The 17,479-nt window shown below is 39.0% G+C and overlaps 1 protein-coding gene across 15 annotated transcripts in view; it reads left to right on the top strand.

Moving 5' to 3' along the window:
* SRPK2 (SRSF protein kinase 2) overlaps nt 1-17,479 on the top strand; it is a 255,140-nt gene that overhangs the window by 104,582 nt on the left and 133,079 nt on the right. For 6 of the 15 annotated variants that reach the window (XM_021102582.1, XM_021102581.1, XM_021102591.1 and 3 more), the window contains exon 3: nt 1,568-1,631. The exons of 7 other annotated variants lie outside the window; for them this stretch is intronic. In XM_021102582.1, the coding sequence (XP_020958241.1) occupies nt 1,568-1,631 (64 nt within the window). 2 more of the 15 variants (XM_021102589.1, XM_021102584.1) reach the window with 2 other exon arrangements.

The raw sequence follows: 17,479 nt of genomic DNA, 5'->3' as shown, positions 1-17,479 counted from the left end.
AGGAGAGGAGATAGAGGCTTAGGGAGTTTAAGTAATTTCCCCAAGGTTATATGGTAATTAAAAGTGACAGTAGAACCTGCTTTCAAATCCAAGGCTGTTTGGCAGTGGATGGGAGAGAGGGGCGTTACTGAGCTTTCACTATGGCACCAGGTGCCAGGGTCTGTAATCCACATAAAAATCCTCAAGGTAAGTTTCCTTATCATCACCTCAGTTTAACCACTGTGCTGTGTGCTCTACCCAGTGGTTAGGTAGTTTGGCTCCAGCCTGTGGTACATTCTGTTCTCACATCAGATATTCATGCTAGCTTTATAATGCCCTTTGGATGAAGTTGTTAGCTTAAATAATTTGGAAAAAGTCTTATTTTCAACAGCATTGAGACAGTGTTTATGTACAGGTCCATTGTATTTTATGCAATTAATTATTTTCCTTTTACATCTCATATTCCTTGGATTTCTGGAATCAAGATTCTTAAAAATTAAAATTTGTTTTGCCCTTAAAAAATAAAAACAAACCCAAACTATCGAGATCTACTTTGAAATTCTGAGATTGCCTACAGTATTTCAGTGGTACTGTATTTTATTTTTGGTATGTGAATTTTTAAAATCTTCAATAGGAAAGGACATTTACAAATAGGAAAACATCTTTATATGTGAAATAGTCTGAGTAATAGGATCATGCCAGTTTTATTCACATTAAAATTATGTGCTTTAGATTAGTGGTTAGGTTTTTTTTTTTCTTTTCCCCCTTATTTTTACCATATTTTCCCTTTTAGTGTGTAATCTTTTTACCAAGTCAGTATCAACAGTCTTTTAATTACATTGAATTGGTGCTTACATTTCTGTTGTAGATAGCATTGTCAGTTCTCTCCTAAAAGGACAAGTATATTATCTGCTCTGTAATTGGGTGTTGCTGTTCACTTGTGCTGTGCTGCGAAGGAGGAGGGGAAAATTAAGGTGTAAAACAGAAGTCTTTTTCTAAAGGAATTAGGGAGTAGATATTAAATATATCTTTAATTACAGACAATCAATAAATTACAGCAAAGGTTAAAAATTTATTAATCTAAAAATTGGGGTTCTGGTTTAATATTTCATTCTTAAGTGACAAAAATGATTCACTGAGCCATATTTTTCAGGGCTAGTGAAATAGAAGTAGCCAAGGGTTGCCTGTCTGTTCATTGCAGTCTTCAACATTATTCCCAATGCTTTTCAAATTATCTAGTAAATTAAATCCAGTTGTAAGCGTTTTGGGCTTGTATTTTATTTGCTGCATTTAAAATCTTCTTGCAGAGCCTTGCTAGTTCTACCTTAAAAAAAAAAAAAACACCCCTCTGCCTAAAAGAAATGGTACTTCCTGCTTTCATAAACAGTCATGTGCATAGTTTAGCGAGGCCTGATGCCTCTGGAGCTTTTCTCTTTATAGCACCATTGAATCCCAGTCCTAACAGAAGTACTGCGAATCTTGTGGCCTCATTTTGAACAAAAGGGATTAGAGAAGAAAAATCTCTTGATATAAGGCTTGGAAGCAAGGACAGGCAATCTTGGTTGTGAATATTTTCTGATTTTTCCAGAAATCAAGCAGAAGATTGAGCTGCTGATGTCAGTTAACTCTGAGAAGTCGTCCTCTTCAGAAAGGTACAGCTACATCTCTTGCATGAACAATTAATGGTGTAGCATTGCTAAGAAACAGACCAGGACGTATCTTTTTTTCTTGTCAAGTTTGCTATGTAATGTATTGTATTGCATGCTGGTCATTGTGCTGTATTGAAGGTGTCTATTTGGGTGAGCTGTTCCGCTTTTACAAAGGGTAATTGATTTTTTTTTTTTTTTTAAATAGTGAAGCCAAATCAGCTGCAGCATGCACACCATAACACAGCAGAGTGCTGGTTCATGTGTGACAGCTGTTGAAGGCTTTAAAAAAATAATTCGCTTAGCTAACAAACAAAAATCTTGCTTTCTTTAAGGAAATACTAGTATTAGATTTTCTGTATATTTTGAGGTTGTTGTCACGTAAAATTACCAATATTATTTGTAAGATCTGGATTAAAAATACTTAGCTTTTGGTTGTAATAAATATTTTCTTATGTGGAAAGGGAGTGCCATTTGTAAATAGCTTAGGAATTGCATACCCACATATTAGTCACATTCTGAAAGAGAGATATGATGCTTCTTCAAGTCTGTGCTAGGAAATGGAACAGTCACTGCATGCAGTAATGGTTCATGCCTGCAGGTAAGGACAAAATGACTCAGAAGTATTTTTAAAGCAATTATTTTATCTGTCAATCAAATGATTATACCTGTAAGGAGATATTTCCTTAAAATGCCTGTTTTACTTAATAAATAGAATTGATATGTTTATCTCAAGTCAGAAATGAGGCTGCAGTTGCCTGTTTTGATATGTAAATGTATGTTCACTTCTGTTTACCAAAATTGCTTATACTACATAATATTTAAATTGAGGTTCTTGGGCATACAGTTGATGCTTACTTACCTTTCTGTTTGTTACCTAGTAGTTTATACCTAATGTTGATATTTTGTATTTAAGGTGTGTTGATTTGTCTTTTCCGTGGTTAGTTTTCAGGATTATCTTTTTGTTCATAGATTTAATATTTAGGAAAATATCACCGAGAAATAATTTGGTAGTTGAAGAATGACATAGGAAAAACACTGGGGAAAAATAGTAGGTGAAGAACTCAGCATGGTAAAATGAATTTAATTATTGTACACTAGCGTATGGAGGACATGATCTGCTGACAAAATCCTGACATTAAATCGATTTATTAGTATAATTGGGTGAAGGGCTCCTGGCTATAATTTAGGGAATTACAAATAAGAGAGATGTTACTGCTTTCTTTAAAGGTTGAAAATAGAAAAATTTAGACACATTTGTGTTTATTTTTATGTAGCTTCTAACTTCTGTTTTGTGACTAGCCATCCAATTTTAAGCATTCTTTTTGCTGAGATGAAAAACAGTCTTCAGCCCTGTGAATATTCTGCCAGTAAAATGGTGGTGATGGGAAGGGGACAGGGTGGTGTAAATAGTGAACCAACGGGGTGCCAACTGTAATGTTAGAGTTCTCTTACTACGAAAAGCATTCTTAATGGCATGACAGTAATAATTATGTTGGCTTTTTGAGTAGCATGTGTTCTCTATTGATAAATAGAAGGTTGAGCAGAATGGATGACTGTTATTGAGAAACAAGTTAGGAATGAGTGACGTTTTTATGGTTAAAATACCCTCTTAGAAGGAAAGACTCAAATACTTTGGTGATTATATGTATTTATTTATTTTGAAATTATTATTATTGTTTCACCTAAGGTCCTGTCGTTAAATTTGATGGAAAAGGAGGATGAATGGGGACATGGTTTTAAAGATTAGAAATTAGCCACTGTGTTTATGACAACTTTATACACAGTTTTACCAGAGCTTGCTGGTTTTGTTAATCTTTTGGAGGGATGTGTACATATTTATTTGGCAGTCATGATATGCTGACTTAATGGATTTATAAATGTAGTTTATGGGTCAGCCAACACTTTGCCAACATAGAAGTTGTTTCATTGACGTAGACATATTAAAAATAAAAATCACTCTCCCCCCCAAAAAAAATCATACAGTGATGAATAGTCAGATCATTTGTCCTTTTAATTTATTTGGAAGAAATAGAAAAATGAGAACGTGAAATTAAAAAATTCATGGCCTAATAAGAATATCCTTTGCCCAGGAATTTAATAGTTCATAGTATCATCACCACTGCATTCTTCAGTTCTTTATTCTCTAATCACCTACATTTTTGAAGTCTTCATTTTATTTTAGTTATTTGAGGCATGGCATGAGTCTTAGAGATGCCTAGAATTTACCTATGGTTAGTTTCCCATGTTTTTATTGGTAAAAAGGACGAAGAAACTCTGTCTGCTTTCCTTGATGAGGGGAGAAAGTTAATTGTTCGTAAGAAACCAAGCTATCATTTGTCATGCCTGATTTTTGTTACCATCTGCACTATAAAATGATCGTTTGATATTTCAGAGAACTGAGGGGAGGAATGGTGTTTTTAGGTCCAAAATAGAGTAGATATGTATATATAAACAGTGATTTGATATTCCTAAAAATCTTTCCATCTTATATTTTTAACCTGCTTAATTGGAATTACTAGTCCTGAGACAGCTAGTATTGGTTGAATTTTTTTTTTTCAGACAACTTCTTAAAATGGAAAAAGCAAAACAGAAAATAAACTTTATCTTTTAGATCCTTAAGGATCCTCTATTGAGAATACATGCAAATATGGTATGAAGTAATATTATAATGAAGTTTTGAAGGTTATTTTATATCCTAAATTAGAGAATGTTATCTTGACAGATCTCAATACCACCTTGAAATCTTAGGTTATTTTTTTTAACAGAATGGGAGGGGCATCCATCCAATGTCATTTGGCAGGGGAGGTATGGAGTACTTCTTTTAAGAATGGCTGACTCATAGGACAAAAACAAATGGGGTGACAAAAGTTATATTTTTTGGTGTTACATTTTGGGAGAAAGAAAAATGTCAACTTACGCATTTTTAAAACTAAGGACAGAAAACATTATTGAGTGAATAAAAAACAGATGAGGCTGATTTGCATGTTATTACCAGTTAAGAGGAAGACATATCTGTGGCAAGAGAGTGTCCTTCTGTAGATTTTAGGAGTAAACCCTACAGTGAGTATTTTCTTTTTAATCGAGCTCCTGTTGAATGAATCAATGTATTCAACTTAAATATGGTAGAGACAAGGGTCAGGCACAATTTTACTTTTTGGGGGGGGGGGTTCTTTTCTAGGGCTGCACCTGCAGCATGTGGAGGTTCCCAGGCTAGGGGTCTAATTGGAGCTATAGCTGCCAGCCTACGCCAGAGCCACAGCAACGCCAGATCTGAGCCGCGTCTGCGACCCACACCACAGCTAATGGCAACGCTGGATCCTTAACCCACTGAGTGAGGCCAAGGATCAAACCTGCAACCTCATAGTCCCTAGTCCGATTCGTTAACCACTGAGCCACGATGGGAACTCCCACAATTTTACTTCTTTATCTACTCCTACTTAATGTAAAATAAAAATGAATACTTATTTGATACAAAAATTAGGCTTGCAAGATTTTGTTTCTTCTTGCTTTTTCCTAGCTAGAACACTCCTGGAATGAGGAAATTTATGGGATTAGAGTGGGTGGGGAAGAGTAGTAGTAATAAAGGTAATAGCTAGGAAAAAGTAGTAATCATTTATTAAACGTTTTCAGACACTAGTTCTAGTGAGGTGAGAAAATTGTGTGTATGTTGGGGGAGCTATTTGGAGGACTCTGGTAAATCATTCCAGAAAGATCCGTAGTGTCCCTAGTGAACATTTTTGTCAAACTGTATTACTGTTTCTTCATTGAGCTCCTGAACAGAATTGGACAATTCTTTTTTAATTTAATTTAATTTTATTTTTTGCTTTTTAGGGCCACACCTGTGGCATATGGAGGTTCCCAGGCTAGGGGTCTAATCGGAGCTACAGCTGCCTGCCTACGCCACAGCCACAGCCGCAGTCACACCAGATCCTAGCTGTGTCTGCAACCTACACTACAGCTCACAGCAATGCTGGATCCTTGACCCACTGAACGAGGCCAGGGATGGAACCCACAACCTCATGGTTCCTAGTCGGATTCGTTTCCTCTGCATCATGATGGGAACTCCACAGAATTGGACAATTCTTAATCAGTACAGAAGAGCTGAGCCCAGAGTGCTAGAGCTATGATTTCCATCTAGGATGACTCCAGGGAGGGCTGAAGTGGTTGTGAGATGAGGGGCTTGAGAAACTGAGAATCTGTATTCACACTAATCATTACTCTCATCGGCCTCTGTTAGCTGTGAATAGAGTTTTTTGTGATTAATAGTGTTGACAGTCAGAAGTTATCTAAATATCAATGCCTCATAGGATTATATTTTCTCAGAATAGATACTAAGAGGATCATTTCTTGTTGTATATGTATTTTTGACATTTTTTTGGTGTTGAAAGGGGTCCTTGTACTGGAATGGATAAGTAGTATCCTAGGTCTTTAACATCCCACAAAACTAGCACATAGTTGATTTGACAGATTGCTAGTTACCTTTTATTTCTTGCTTTTTAGGGCCACACTTGCGGCATATGGAAGTTCCCAGGCTAGGAGTCACATCAGAGCCGCAGCTGCTGGCCTACACCACAGCCACAGCAACACTGGATCCAAGCTGCGTCTGCAACCTACGGCACAGCTCATGGCAACAACGGATCCCTGACCCACTGAGCGAGGCCAGGGGTCAAACCTGCCTTGTCATGGTTACTAGTTGGATTCCTTTCCGCTGTGCCACAGTGGGTGGTTATCTTTTTAAAAAGAGAGAGGGAGAGGGGAAAAGTATATAAAAAATAATGATCTGTGGTCTCTGTTCTGTCATATAAACAGGATTGGTGGAGAGTGATGGAGATTGTATGTTGTCCCTCTGCCACATAAAGTCGAATGAAACATACAAAGAACCTGTCCTATTTTTGTGTTTGTATTTTAATTCCTTTTCTTATTTTGGAGCCTCTTCAGTGAAGAGAAAAAGGGCATATGATAATAATGCGTGGTTGCAGAAAGCAAAAAGAGAAGTCTGGAAGAATCAAGAGAATGGAAGGGAAAGAATAAATAAATAAGGATGGGACCAGATGAAGAGAGAAGAAAATAAAGGATATTCAGTGGAAAATGATCCAGGGCCAAGGTGTCTCTTATTTGCTCTGTGTTGAATATGTTTTCCTCCATGCCTCTGTAGTGAATAAAGAGGGAGAGGAGAGCCAAATTTTAGAAAAGATTTTCTCTTCATTGGACCTGCCCCCTCTCTTTTCCAACTCAAAGGGTAGGATGGGCAGTTACTGATAATGGCATACTGAAGTTCCCAGGCTACGGGTTGAATTGGAGCTGCAGCTGCTGGCCTCCTAGCCTCGTCTGCTACAGATCCTTAACCCACTGAGTGAGGCCAGGGATCGAACCCACATCTCATGGATAACAGTCACGTTCATTACTTCTGAGCCACGACGAGAACTCCCCATCTATTCAATCTTTATGCTTTCTTCTGTTTTTTGTTTTTTCTCTGCCGCCGCAGCATATGGAAGTTCCCAGGGCAGGGATTCAACCTGAGCCACACTTTCAACCTATGCCATAGCTGTGGCAACATTAGGTCACCGCACCCACCCATGGATCAAACCCTCCCATGGCAGAGACAATGCCAGATCCTTAACCCACTTTGGTGCGGCAGGAACTCTGCTTTATTCTGTTTTTATTTAATATTTAGTAATATTTAAGTTGAAGATATATATGGAAAGGTGCATAGATCACAGATCATTATAAAATTCAGTTTCTTGATTTTGTTTTTTCTTTTGTAGTTAATGGTTTATGTGTTGTGTCTAAGAAATCTTTGCCAAACTCAGGGTCACTTAAGATTTTCTGCCAGGATTACTTACGGAAGTTTTCAGCTCTTAATATTTAAGTCCCTGATTCATCTTGGGCTTTAGAATTAAGATAGAGATTGAGATTATTTCTGCACATGACTAGTCAAATGTTTTATCTGTTTTTGAATATTCTATGTAATGGAAATCCTCTGTGTACTCTTCCAGTCAGTCTTCTTCCATCATTACCTATGTGAGATTCATCCACATTTTTGTGAGTAGTTGTATTTGATTCAGTCTCTTTGCCGTATGGTATTCATCATATGAATATACCTCACAATATATAAATAATCTATTTTACTACTGATAAGCATGGAGGGGGTTGCAGGTAGTGCTATTAGGAGTAATGCTGCTGTGAGTATTTGTATACATGTCTTTTGGTAATGGACCTTTCATGACATTTCTGTTGTGTAAATTCCTAGGAGTGCAGTTGTTGAGCTTTGGTGGATATTGCCAATTCTCCAAAGCAAATGTGCCAGTCTTCACTCCCACCAGCTGTGCTCCAGGTCCTTGCCAACTGGCTGCTGTATATGCTTTCTCCCTTCCCTTCCCCTTCCCTCCTTTCCCTGTTAACATTCTGGTTGGATGTGCCAGTGTGACCCAGGGTTTGAGCCTTTTTTGAGAAGGATTAGAAGCAGATAGGGGACTACTTCTGAGTACTGTCTTTAATAAAGAAGGTCAGAAATGAGAAGTTTAGGCCAAACAGGAGCCATAGGATGTAGTCATCTGAGGCACTGCTCTCCCACTGACTGCTTCTAGTCTTTTACCTGGCTTCTAGAGGCCATAGGTGTTACCACCAGTTTTCAGATTTGGTTTCAATAACAAAACCATTTCTTATCTGAACCTTATTGGAAACCTCTCTTGTAAAGCATAAAAGAAAAGCTTGAACTGGGAAGCAGGGAAGTAACCAGAGCCCCAAAATTGTTGGTACTTAACCACCCGCCCCTGACAACCACTCTCTAGAGCTCTGATCCTCTCTACTTTAAAACTCTTGATGTAGGTAGGCCACCTAGGTCTGACCAGGAAATTATGACATTTTTTGTATGTTTCAAGTATTAAATTTTATATTGTTCATAGTCTCTAAAATGTTAATATCATATACCAAATAAAAGTGTGGTATGGTCATAATTTATTTTGTCTAGAAGCAGTTGTTTCTAAATTATTTTGTTTGTTATATATTTAAACTTTAATTCTGTTTGCTGTTGCTTCTTGGAAGGGTTGCCACATTATAGCCAGAGCAAACTTTTCAGAATGCATATCTGCTCAGGTAGGTAACTCTACTTTACAAACTCTTCTGCTGCTTCCCATTGTTTTTGGCATAAAGGTAAACTCCATACCTGGGCCATTGAGCACCTGAGTTCTCCAGCCTAGCTTCATACTCCTCAACTTTGGTCAGGTTCCTCCTGCCTTGCTGCTCCCATTTCTTTCATCTCAAGGAAGCCCTGCCTAGCTCAGATTACACCTATTATAAGCCCTCACAGAACCACGCCTCTCTCCTTTGTAGCATTTGTCACAGCTGCTGTTTGACAGTGGAGAGTATTGGTGACATTTGGTCTGTTTACTTACTATTAGCCCCAACTTAAGATCTTAAATACTGAAGAGCTTACATTACAAAATGGCGTTTATTTTATATCATCATTACATTTGTTTTAATGTAAAATGGAAATTAAAATAAATCTGAACACTTTTTATCTCTGAGCCACACTGGTAGCATCAAACAATAGCCTTTTATTAATACCATACTTTTTTGTTTCTCTTTAACTGTGATGAAATGCACACAACATATAATATTTTTATTATATGTTTTATAAGTTTTATAAAACATATGTTTTATAAGTTTTATAATACTTTTTGAAGGTTTCTTTTCTTTAGAAAGGAATCTTTGCATCCCTACCAGAATGGCAGAATCAGTATTATTCGCCTTTAAAAACAATTACTATTAAATCCTGTCTAGATTCTGTTGTTTGATAAAGGCTTCAGGCCTGAGCCATATGCTCCCTCTCTGTTTACAAGGGAAATTAAATTGGCCAGTGTCATAAAAGGGCTTAAGTATGTGTTAGCACCATAGTGAGGCTTACTCTGTTATATACTCATATAGACTGAGAGAACCTTGGGAAAGAAGTTCCCTTGGTGGCTCAGCGGTAACAACCTGACTAGTATCCATGAGTATGCAGGTCGATCCCTGGCCTTGTTCAGTGGGTTAAGGGTCCGCTGTTGCTGTGAGCTGTGGTGTAGGTTGCAGATGTGGCTAGGATCTGGCGTTCTATGGCCGTGGCATAGGTCAGCAGCTGTAGCTCTGATTTGACCCTAGCCTGTAACTTCTATATGATGTGGGTGCACCCCAAAAAGAAGGAAGGAAGGAAGTACATTGGGAAAGAAGTTATTTTCACAGTGAATGATTCAAGACCTAGTCCAGAGTTTCACCTAAGATCATTTTGTATACCAGCAGTGGCATTTCCTCTTCACTTAGGGCCCTGCCTAAATGGTAGATTGGGGAAATTTTTTTTTTTTTTTTTTTTTTTTTTTGGTCTTTTGTCTTTTGTTGTTGTTGTTGTTGCTATTTCTTGGGCCGCTCCCGCGGCATATGGAGGTTCCCAGGCTAGGGGTCGAATCGGAGCTGTAGCTGCCAGCCTACGCCAGAGCCACAGCAACGCAGGATCCGAGCCGCGTCTGCAACCTACACCACAGCTCACGGCAACGCCGGATCGTTAACCCGCTGAGCAAGGGCAGGGACCGAACCCTCAACCTCATGGTTCCTAATCGGATTCGTTAACCACTGCGCCACGACGGGAACTCCCAGATTGGGGAAATTTTGAATAAATGTGAGCAGCTATTATAAGAATAACAATGGCAGCCATAAAAAAAAAACAACTGCTTTTAACAATCATATTGCAGATCCCTTTGTAGGATAATTCTTTATGTGCCAGTAGTTGGAAGAAATGAAAACTAATTTTAGTATAGATTACGTTTGTTATCCACCTGTCTTCCACTCATCCATTCAACATTTACAGCAGCTGCTATATGCTAGTCACTCGGTTATTGGGAAATCAGGGAGCAGCAGAGGCAGCACAAAAGCAAAAGAAGCTTTGATGGGTAGCTTACCCCTGACATACCTTGGTGAGTTTCTTGGGTATGCAGGGCTGAGTACTGTGTCATGGATGACTCCATGGTCAGAGGCCATTTGTACTCTTTGAAAGGTTACAAATAACCAACACTAACAGTTTGGAGAACTTATTTTAAGACTAGAGCTGTGATGAAGGGTTACAAACACAGTTATCTACCAAAGGCCACTGTAAATGACTAATGAGGGCCTGCTGGGGACCCTAGCCAACCGGAGACCACAACCCCATCTAAAGAGGTGGCTTTGGAGTTCCCGTCATGGCTCAGTGGTCATGAACCCGACTAGTATTCGTGAGGACGTGGGTTCAGTCCCTGGCTTGGATCTGGTGTTTCTGGGGCTGTGGTGTAGGTCAGCAGCTGTAGCTCCAATTTGACTACTAGCTGGGAAACTTCCATATGCCTCAGGGGTGGCCCTAAAAAGACACACACACACTCACACACTCTCTCTCACTCACACACACACACACACACACACACACACACACACACACACACACACACGGCTGCTGATCACTTCTTTCTATTTACTGCCATTTAGAAGAATTTGAAACTTTGATTTTCATATAAGATTTAAATGATGGCACATATACAAAAAAAGCCAAAACAGCAAGTGATGGCACAAATTAAAAACAAAACAAAGCAGAAACTTATGTCAGCCTTAAAAAAAGAAGAATATCTATTTCTCTAAACTCGGTTCATGGTAAATGTTATTCTGCTGGTCTGTAGCACATTGATTTACGACTTGTGAGCCACAGACCTATGCAGATTTACTCTAAGGAGATACAAATCCTATGAGTACTAAACATTATCTATAGAATATAAACCAGACAGTTGTCTTGCTAAGGGATGTGTTTCTGGGTTTTTCTGACATTTCAAATGTGCAAAAACACCTCTGACCACTCCTCTAATAACCACATATTAAGATACCAAAATTCAATTAGATATCAACTCTTTGGAGTAGGAAGGGACCCCAAAAGAGATGTGTTTCTCAAGCTGGGAAGTTGGTATGTTTACTCATTTATTCTACAAATATTTATTAAGTAGTCATTGTCTTGGAACTTAGATTTTTTTTTTGACCTTTTGTCTTTATAGGGCTGCACCTGCAGCATTTGGAGGTTCCCAGGCTAGGGGTCTAATCAGAGCTGCAGCCGCCAGCCTATGCCAGAGCCACAGCAATGCAGGATCCAAGCCACATCTGTGACCCACACCACAGCTCACAGCAACGCCGGATCCTTAACCCACTGAGCGAGGCCAGGGGTCAAACCTGTAACCTCATGGTCCTAGTCGGATTTGTTCACCACTGAGCCACGACGCGAGCTCCTGGAACTTAGATTTTAATAAATAATCTGAAAATTACAGAGGCAGAACAATGTTCTGTTTGTGCAAATGCCACCTGGATCCTTTTTTTTCCCTACCCCTTTCCCCTTTTTCTTTTCACCCTTTATCCTCATCCCTTTACACAAAAAAAGATTTTCGGGGCTATTTAAACTAATATCTGCAATGCAATAGAAAAAGCATCAGAGGAGTTCCCGTCGTGGCGCAGTGGTTAACGAATCCAACTAGGAACCATGAGGTTGCGGGTTCGGTCCCTGCCCTTGCTCAGTGGGTTAACGATCCGGCGTTGCCGTGAGCTGTGGTGTAGGTCGCAGACGCGGCTCGGATCCCGCGTTGCTGTGGCTCTGGCGTAGGCCAGTGGCTACAGCTCCGATTCAACCCCTAGCCTGGGAACCTCCATATGCCGCGGGAGCGGCCCAAGAAATAGCAACAACAGCAACAACAACAACAACAGACCAAAAGACAAAAAAAAAAAAAAAAAAAAAAAAAAGAAAAAGCATCAGAAAATACAGCTCAGGGTAGAAAGTTATAGGGGAGGACAGTCAGATCTGTGGTGTTTGCCATGCAGCTACTGAAGGTGTCTTGACGTACTTGGCTTCAGTTTTACTGACAACCATAACATTGCTGTTATTATCTATAAGGAGAAATTACACTAGCTTCTGCAGGAGAACTAAAATTTTCCTTAATTATGATGATTATTAACATAATCTTTCCCACATATCTCAGAAGATAATATTTATTCATTTTAGAAAATTCAGATAAAAAAATAAAAAACACTATGCTTTTATCATTAAAAGCCATTATTAATTTTTTGTTGTAAGTTTAATTTTTTTGTTTTAGTATACCTATAAAAATCAAGCAGGTGTACTTAAACATTAATAACACTATCACCTGGGAGTTCCCTTCATGGCTCAGTGGTTAATGAACTAGACTGAGAACCATGAGGATGTGGTTCGATCGCTGCCCTCACTCAGTGAGTTAAGGATCTGGTGTTGCCATGAGTTGTGGGGTAGTTCGCGGATGTGGCTTGGATCCCGTGTGGGCTGTGGCTGTGGCTTAGGCTGACAGCTGCAGCTCCGATTTGACCCTTAGCCTGGGAACTACTGTATGCTGCAGGTCGCCCCCCCACCCCCCGGTTAAGTAAGTAAGTAAATAAATAAATAACACCATCACCAACAAGAAAACCCAGTATCATATGACAAATTATTTTTGAAACTAGCTTTTTACACTTAACATATGCAATTTTTATAATGTTAAGTAATCTTAAGTTAGGTAATTTTTTTTAATGGGATCATTTTTTAAAGGCTGCATGGGATAGAGGCCATGTTATGGATAGATGTACCATCATTTTATTTATTGAGTCTTGGTCTTAGAAATGGACTCACCTGCAAAGCCAACTTATAAAGCCTCTTTGATAGGGATTATTAAACTGCTTTCAGAATGGTGCAGCCTTATGCACTCACTGGCAGTGTACAACGAACCTTTTATTTACTCCCTGCTTTGAGATTCTTACATTAGTCTTTTTTTGAGTGTTGAATATATGACTCTGATCAATATGTTAGATAGTACTGACTTACAGTCCCTTTGCTCCTTGGCTCTTCCCTCTAGTTAAAGCCAGATACTGTTGTGGTACCTTTGGTGTTTTATCAGTGTTCTGTGAAAGCGAATTCAGTATGATCAACTTTTTTTTATTTAGCTTTTTAGGGCCACACCTGCAGCATATGGAAGTTCCCAGGCTAGGGGTCTAATCGGAGCTGTAGCCGCTGGCCCACACCACAGCCAGAGCTACACCAGATCCAAGCTGTGTCTGTGACCTACACCACAGCTCACGGCAACGCCGGATCCTTAACCCACTGAGTGAGGCCAGGGATCAAACTTGTGACCCTCTGGATACTAGTCAGATTCATTTCTGTTGACCATGACAGGAACTCCCAAATTTTAATTTTCTGAGAGATTTCAAGAAGTTAAATGACCCAAGCTTCTCACTCCAGACAGATGATAAAGCATTCAACACAGATGGTTGGTTTTCCCTTTTTATTTTTTAAAGATGTACAGGAATTAAGATTCTTCAATCTTCCTTGTTTAACCCAGGCCTCGTGAATGTTTAATAAGTATTCACTGACTATTGCAAAATTTAATCATCTTTTAAATCAGGTCTTCCTTTTGACAAAATGAATTTGGGGGTGGTGGTGCTGGAATTTGAATCTTTTGTGGGAGTAGGGGTGGGAGTGTGCTTTCTTCAGCCAGAGAACTGGAATCTAAAATCCAAATCCTCAGGTCAGGAGTTCCTGTCTTGGCTCAGTGGTTAACGAATCCGACTAGGAACCATGAGGTTGCGGGTTCGATCCCTGCCCTTGCCCAGTGGGTTAAGGATCCGGCGTTGCTGTGAGCTGTGGTGTAGATTGCAGTCACGGCTCTGATCCTGCGTTGCTGTGGCTGTGGTGTAGGCCAGTGGCTACAGCTCTGATTAGACTCCTAGCCTGGGAACCTCCATATGCCTCAGGAGCGGCCCTAGAAAAAGGCAAAAAGACAAAAAAACCCAAAAAAAAAACCCAAATCCTCACGTCAGCCTTGCAGACTAAAGAAGCAGCATGGCAGAAGTCAGAGTGAAATGAAATGTTGCGGTACCATCTGGGAACTCTAAATAATTCCATAAGGCTGGGAAAGAGGTAGAGGAAAGGATAGGAAAATCGGTGAGAGAGTTGTTGTACCCTGGTGGCAAGGTCTCTTCTGTGCAGTGGTAAGATTTTTGAATTTTATGCTCTAGTTTACAAGAGCCATTGAAAGGTTTCAGTAAGGAAGATCTTCTGCTCATCTTGAGAACAAGTACATGCTCCTCTGGGCATAAGTAAGGTCTTTTAAGGAAGTTCAAAGATAAGACATTTTTCCTTCTAGGATTGAAGTTGTAAGATATCCTGTAGAGTTGGTGGCAAAATGTTCATTGGTTTTGGAAATGGGTGGAAAATTACAGCAGAACTTAAGTGTTTGAGTGACAAAGGGCAGATGAATTCTTTGATGTTGTGAGGATTACCAAGAGAGGCATGAAATATGTTTCTCTGCAACTACAGGTTCTCATATTAAGTGAAGTAAGTCAGAAAAAGAAAGACAAATAGCATATGATATAACTTATATGTGAAATCTAAAATATGCTGCAAATGATCCTATCTACAAAATAGAAACAGACTCACAGACATAGAGAACAGACATGGTGGTTGCCAAGGGTTGGAGGGGAAGGAGTGGGATGGACTGGGAGTTTGGGGTTGGTAGATGCAAACTATTTAGAATGAATAAGCAGTGAAGTCCTGCTGTATAGCACAGGGAACTATATCCAGTCACTTGTGATAGAACATAAAAGATAATATGAGAAGAAGAATGTATGTATATGTATTACTGCATCGCTTTGCTATACAGCAGAAAATGGCACAACCTTGTAAATCAGCTATATTTTAATAAAAAGAAAAAAATATGTTTCTCCAAGGCTTTAAAAAGATGGTGGTTCCTTGTTTGTTTAGATAGGTAGAGATACTGTAAAGACAGATACTTAACCTTGTATTTTTTCTGTGTTATGGTTAATGATCACAGGATCCTGATAATCATGAATATGAAATATTAAAAACATGATTGACTCAATTTTCTGTCACATTTGTAATAGTTTGCCCTGTGGATATATATTAAATATCTCTTCTGTAAATTGCTTAAAATATTCTAGGCCAGTGCTGTACAATAGACTTTCTGCAGTGATGGAAGGTTCTATATTATATAGGCTTGCTTTATTGAGCATTTGGCTGCCATGCCCAAATAACTAAATTTTAAATTTTTTTTTTTTTTTTTTGTCTTTTGTCTTTTGTTGTTGTTGTTGTTGTTGTTGTTGCTATTTCTTGGGCCGCTCCCGCGGCATATGGAGGTTCCCAGGCTAGGGGTCAAATCGGAGCTGTAGCCACTGGCCTACGCCAGAGCCACAGCAATGTAGGATCCGAGCCGCGTCTGCAACCTACACCACAGCTCACGGCAACGCCGGATCCTTAACCCACTGAGCAAGGGCAGGGACCGAACCCGCAACCTCATGGTTCCTAATCGGATTCATTAACCACTGCGCCACGACGGGAACTCCTTAAATTTTATTTAATTTAAAATTGAAAATCACTGAACATTTTCAATTGAGAATACCAGTGAGCTCTGTTGTTTTAACTTTTTTTTATTTAGAAAAGAGTATTTTTTTTTTCTTTCCTGAGCTCCAACCTATTCCATTTTCTTTTATTTTGCTCTTTTTATCCTGATAGTACTATAGTGTATGGGTAAGATGGTTTATTTCCTTTAACTCTTTTTGGTAATATAATGGAAATTGCATTTCCTAGTTATTTATTCTTTGATAAACATATTTTTAGCTTATTTAGAAGATGCTTAGTTCCTCTTCCCTTTAAGGGAGAAAATATCACTTAATTATTTGTCTTCACACCACTTAACTAAATTTTAAATCTTCTTTTTAATGTTCTGCTAAGTTAACACTGTTGGAAGATGTTTAGTTTTAAAGAGAAAGATAAAATGAGATAAACGTTTGCAGATGTGTTATATCTGATGAAAGAGAAAAAGATAAATAGGTGAATTTATGGTTTAAGGTATTCAGTGTGTACACACATTCACAAACACATACATACACAGATTATTCTGTTTGCTTTTCTTGACCTTGTTTTAGCCAGAGCTTAAAAAAACTCCAAAATTTTGATTTGAAAATCACATTTTATCCCTTTCACTAGGCCTCCCCCCACCCCCATCAGTTTAGCAATGATTGTGGTAGTAATCTTTGGACATCCTGTTTTGGGGGTCAGGATAATCCTTGGCTTGTGGGAGGAACCTGTGTTTAATGCAGGAATAAAGAATGTTTACAGTTGTGTTGAGTACAAAATTATGTTCATTTATGGAAGAGGAAGTCTGATGGGATTAAACATAGGATCGTGAAAGTTTTTTTGTTGCTGTGAAGCTCAGCATTTTTCTTAAGAGATTAAAAAAATTCTTCCTTGCCCTTTGAGTATTTTATTTCAACAGTTTGTGTTTAAAAAAATGAAAGACTTCTTTATAGGATCCTTGGCTGCCTGTCATATAAAATACACCTTGATCTATCTGTAATTTTTTTCCTCTCTTATTTTATTTTTTGCTTTTTAGGGCCACACCTGAAGCATATGGAAGTTCCCAGGCTATCAGTTGAATTGGAGCTGTAGCCGCTGGCCTACACCACAGCCACAGCAATGCCAGATCCGAGCTGCATCTTTGACCTACACCACAGCGAGGCCAGGGATTGAGCCTAGGTCCTCATGGATACTAGCACATTCATTTCTGCTGAGCCATGACAGGAATTCCCTGATTTTCTCTTTAGTTTAGGACTGTCATTTTTTTCCTGGGCTTTTGCAGTTGAAGGAAGAGAATACATTGAATGAGCTGGGCAGTGTCCAGTTCATCCTCACTTTATTCCTCCACTCTCATATCCCCCTGAGGATCTGAGGTCAGCCCTGTTCCCAGCAGCGGCCTGGGCCCTCCTTGGTGTTCCTCTAAGGAAATACAGTTATTACTCCC

Source organism: Sus scrofa, chromosome 9 (assembly GCF_000003025.6).
Source record: "Sus scrofa isolate TJ Tabasco breed Duroc chromosome 9, Sscrofa11.1, whole genome shotgun sequence".
NCBI lineage: Eukaryota > Metazoa > Chordata > Mammalia > Artiodactyla > Suidae > Sus > Sus scrofa.
Note: the sequence above shows the minus strand (reverse complement) of the source record. Positions and strands in the feature narration are given on the sequence as shown.